This window comes from Emericellopsis atlantica (assembly GCF_019669845.1).
Source record: "Emericellopsis atlantica unplaced genomic scaffold F5Z01scaffold_73, whole genome shotgun sequence".
Taxonomy (NCBI): Eukaryota; Fungi; Ascomycota; class Sordariomycetes; order Hypocreales; family Bionectriaceae; genus Emericellopsis; species Emericellopsis atlantica.
Window position 1 is genome coordinate 1 of NW_025764775.1, and position 4172 is coordinate 4172.

The 4172-nt window shown below is 54.3% G+C and overlaps 1 protein-coding gene across 1 annotated transcript; it reads left to right on the forward strand.

Moving 5' to 3' along the window:
- Nucleotides 1-87: 87 nt before the first annotated feature.
- F5Z01DRAFT_732400 (T-complex protein 11) lies at nucleotides 88-2056 on the forward strand (the record flags this gene model as incomplete). The annotated part of the gene is made up of 1 exon (XM_046266719.1): nucleotides 88-2056. Exon 1 carries the CDS (start codon nucleotides 347-349, stop codon nucleotides 2054-2056), a length of 1710 nt encoding a protein of 569 aa, XP_046113323.1. The 5' UTR covers nucleotides 88-346.
- Between the last annotated feature and the right edge of the window lie 2116 nt (nucleotides 2057-4172).

The window sequence follows — 4172 nt, forward strand, 5'->3', positions numbered from 1 at the left end:
TAGCGGAAGTAGTCGCTACGGGCATAATCGCGCTTTGCATGGTATTGCTGAATGGATCCCTCTTGGCCCCTTTCCCTCCCCTTCCCTCATCAATTTCCCCCCATACTGTGCTGCTATCTTTTCTGGAGCGATTTTTTCTCGCCTCAGCGTAGTACATACCAACCTCTTGTTCCGTCTCTCATCGTCCTGTCATTTGTTACTGGGCACTATTCCTCTACGAACTGCTTCGCGCTACATATCACCCTTTACGCAAGCTGCTTTTGGCTCGCAGACGTTTGCCTGGCCTCCACGCCACTTTCTGGCAACTACACCGACGAGTACGTGTCGCACAGTAAACAAAGGCAATATGGGGCTTGATCAAGGACGATGTCCAGGCGACCGGCATTCAAAGCGACACACTCCATCTGCTAGTACCACAGACGCAGACGCGGCAAGTCAAAACACAGAACCCCAACGGATTGGCTCGGTACACGAAGAAACAGTACCCCTAAAGGGCGTTGAGACAGACACATCGGGTGTGAACTTCCCTCGAGCAAACTCGGACGACGTGGCAAACCCGTCCATGAGCTCGTCAGCCAGCACAGCGGCCGTTTCCACACCAGTCTTCCAGTCAAGCAGACTTAATTCATCCCCGAGCAAGACCAAACCCATAGGAGCTGGCTCGTCTCATACCCTACAAGCGGAACGAATATCCACAGAGTCGTCAAATTCCGGAGCACGACCTGCGGAAATCAAGGAGTCGAACAACGCCAAAAGAAGTACTGGCAGATCGATTCTGAGAATAAGTTTCCTCATTGGACCGCCCATCACCAAAGCCACTCTATCGGACCTCGACGTGGCGCGCATTATACGAAACGCGAAACTGCGCCATGACATCAACTTCGACCCCGATTTGCATTTTCGACCCAACATCCTGGGCGATAGGGGGAAGACAAAGCAGGAGCACTCGCGGGCGTTTTGGAGGACTCTGACAGAACAGCTGAACATGTTTGTCGACGAGAACAGACGGTCCGAGTTTATGGAGCGCTATGCGCACAGCGATGAGTGGTGTCTGCCCCTGCTCTTGCAGACCATCAAGGAGATTGTGGAGACGCTCGTGCCGGGGCAAGACCGCAGTCTCATGGAGGAGGCACTGAATGTAAACTTGCTGATGCAGCAATTCTACAAAGGCATGCTGAATCTGGAAGGAATGGCCGAGTGGTTATCAGGTGTGCTTAAGACGCATTGTGCCCCCATGCGTGACGGGGAGGTTAACAACATGTTGGCACGTTTCCGCATTGGAAGTCGCGAAGGCAACGTGGAACAACTGGTCATGGGTATGTGCGAGCTTTTGAGTGTGCTCGAGCATATGAAACTGGACTTGGCCAACCACTATCTTCGCTGGATGCGGCCTGCTTTCATCACGGAGACGGTTCATTACGAGCAGCGCAGAGTCAGCAAGGAGATTGCAACATGCAGGCTGGACATAGGACGGTCAAAGTTATGGTATCGTCGCGCACAGCTCAAGTACGCCCATGAGTCCACTAAAGGCTTTGGCGACATGTCCATCTTTTTCCGTGCCGTTGCGCGCCTCGTGCGACCTTCTCGCGCGCAGGAAGAAGATGCGATTCCGCCCGAAACCTTCCACTACGACAAGGACAGGCTGCTACGCATTCGCAATGACGTTCTCGACGCTGTGAACATTGTCATCTGCATGCGTGTCTACGAACACGTCCTACGCATTCTCGGCAAGCGCCAAGGCGAGACGGAGACAAACAACTTGTACGTATCCTTGGTCGCCATCCTCCAGTCGACGTCCGCCACTATCGATCAAGCCAAGCGCTGGGCGGAGGCTGTCCCTCACATGGCCGTTGAGATCTTCCGCCATGCTAAAGCCCCATCCTATATGCTCGCCATGGTCGAGTCCGCACTTGGCGAAGTCCTTTCTAACCCCCACGACGAACTCTTCGTAGACGTGGAAGCCGACTATCACCGGCGTCTTTTAAAGGACCTCTGCAACCGCGTTCGGGAATACAATGGGATGGCTGCCACACGGCAAGTCGTCGATCAATTGTAGCCTGGCCCGAAGTGGGAGCCCCAGGCAGGTGTCCATAGCGTTGCCAGGGCCATCACACCCTCCCAGCTCTAGACTCTTATTGTGGCTGCCACACTCCAAGGCCCCCACCACAGAAGTGGCGGGGTCAGACACACCCACTTAATTTTAGTCTTTCAATGTGGTTGCCACACGACAAGGGCCCCCAGGCGAGTGTCCACCATATTGGCGGGGCCGTCACACCCTCTCGACTCTAATCTTCCATTGTGGCTGCCACACTCCATGGACTACCCAGGCAAGTGCCCACAGAAGTGGCGGGGCCATCACACCATCTTCATTCTAGTCTCTTATTGTGGCTGCCACACAGCAGTCACATCCAGGCAAAGTGTCCACCGCGATGGCAGGGTCATCACACCCTCTCAACTCTAGTCCTCCACTGTGGCTGCCACACGACAAGGACACCCAGCCCGGTGTCCACAATATTGGCAGGGCCACCTCACCCTCTCATCTCTCATTGTCTCTCAGAATCCACGGTGGCTGCAGCTGCCCTGGAATAGCGCCAGGGCTGTCCTAGCCGAGGGTCGCGGTGAAGACGGACACCCTCTCCCCTCTCGGGCCTAGCCGTCGGTCATGATCTACCGTGGCTGCCAGATAGCGAGGTTGCCCGGCCCAAGAGCACCGCCAGAGCCATCACACCCCGTCGAATCTAGTCTCTTTCTCTCGTGTGCGTAAACTGGAAGAACGCGGCCAGCAATGGCTGATCCAACCTCATCTCGATATCCTAGCGAGATCCCCTGGGAAACTCGTAGCGAGAATGGTGGAGTGCTGTATCCGTACCTGCTGCGGACCAGGCATCGATCTAGAAATGACTACCCTATTCTTATCATTGTCCCGACGTGTATGCGTCCTACTCACTCCAAGACTGTCCAGGCGAGCAGGGATTGGTGTGAGTAAAATGGTTCTTGGATGTACTCAACGGCTTGTGCCTCGCGGGCATCGCGTAGTAAAGTTTCGGAAATTCTTTTGACATCTTGTACCTTGCGGGAGATTCCGCTCCAATCTTCTTCCTTTTGACTCAGCATGCCCGCTGGAAGATAGGCGAGAAACCCAGAATAATCCACAATACTGCCAGCCAGAGAAGAGTCTAGAACGCGATAACAGGCCAAACCAAGGTAATCGTAATCGGCGATAAATCAGTTATTTTGAAGGCGGAGGGGCTCGACAACAAAGCTTATGCAGGCCGGAGCAGTCAGCCTCACTTGGCCGTGACTCCCATTTTTCTAGATCGGTGAAGATGGAACGAAGTAGAAAAGGTGGGCTTTATAGCTTGGGTGGGAGTTACGGAACTTCCGACGTCCTGTCTTAAACCAGGGCTTTTGTGTCAATATAATGTCAATATGCCCCTCAGCGCAGAGCTGGAAGGCTGTGTGCGCAGGGCCCCCTTTGCGGACGTTGCATTGGGCGATCCGTAGCGGCTGCTGTTGTTGTCGGGCTGGGCCCTTCCTACTGTCTCGACTGCGGGCTTGCATTCACGAGGCTGCTGTAGTAGTTCTTTTCGTCGTAGTTGATCTTCTGCCTGCTACGGGTCCGGCGTTGTCTGACGAGAGCCAGCCTGGCCCGCTTGATTGATTATCCTGGGGCCTTGGCTGCTCTGGTTGCTGGGCTATGGCATCTTGCGCGTTGTCCGGAGCTGGTTCATCGGATAGATCGTCTGGTTGGTGTTCGAATTCGTTGCGTCGATATCCATCTCGCCTTGCACGGGTGGCTCCGTAGGGTTTCGGGTATCCTGTTGGTGCCTGGGCCTCTCTGCTGTGTCTGTGGCGACGGTCTCTTGCCTGCTTAGCGGATTTGCTCTAAGGTAGCTCTTATGGCCTATCCGTTGAACCGTTTCGAGAGGATGCTTAGAGCTTGTCCGATCAGTACTCAGGTGAGGCTAGTCCGGAATAAGACACGATCCCCTTTTGCGGGCATGGATAAAAGGCAGCTTCTGGACGCCGCATCCAGTTTGCTGATGTTTCATTATAATATTGAGCCGACCCTTACATCTCCGTCATCCCTATTGAAACCTTGTCAAGCAATGTCGTTCAGAAGCCACCAAAAATGCCGTGGGCTGGATAGGTCCGTCTCTCTGCTCTAGGAA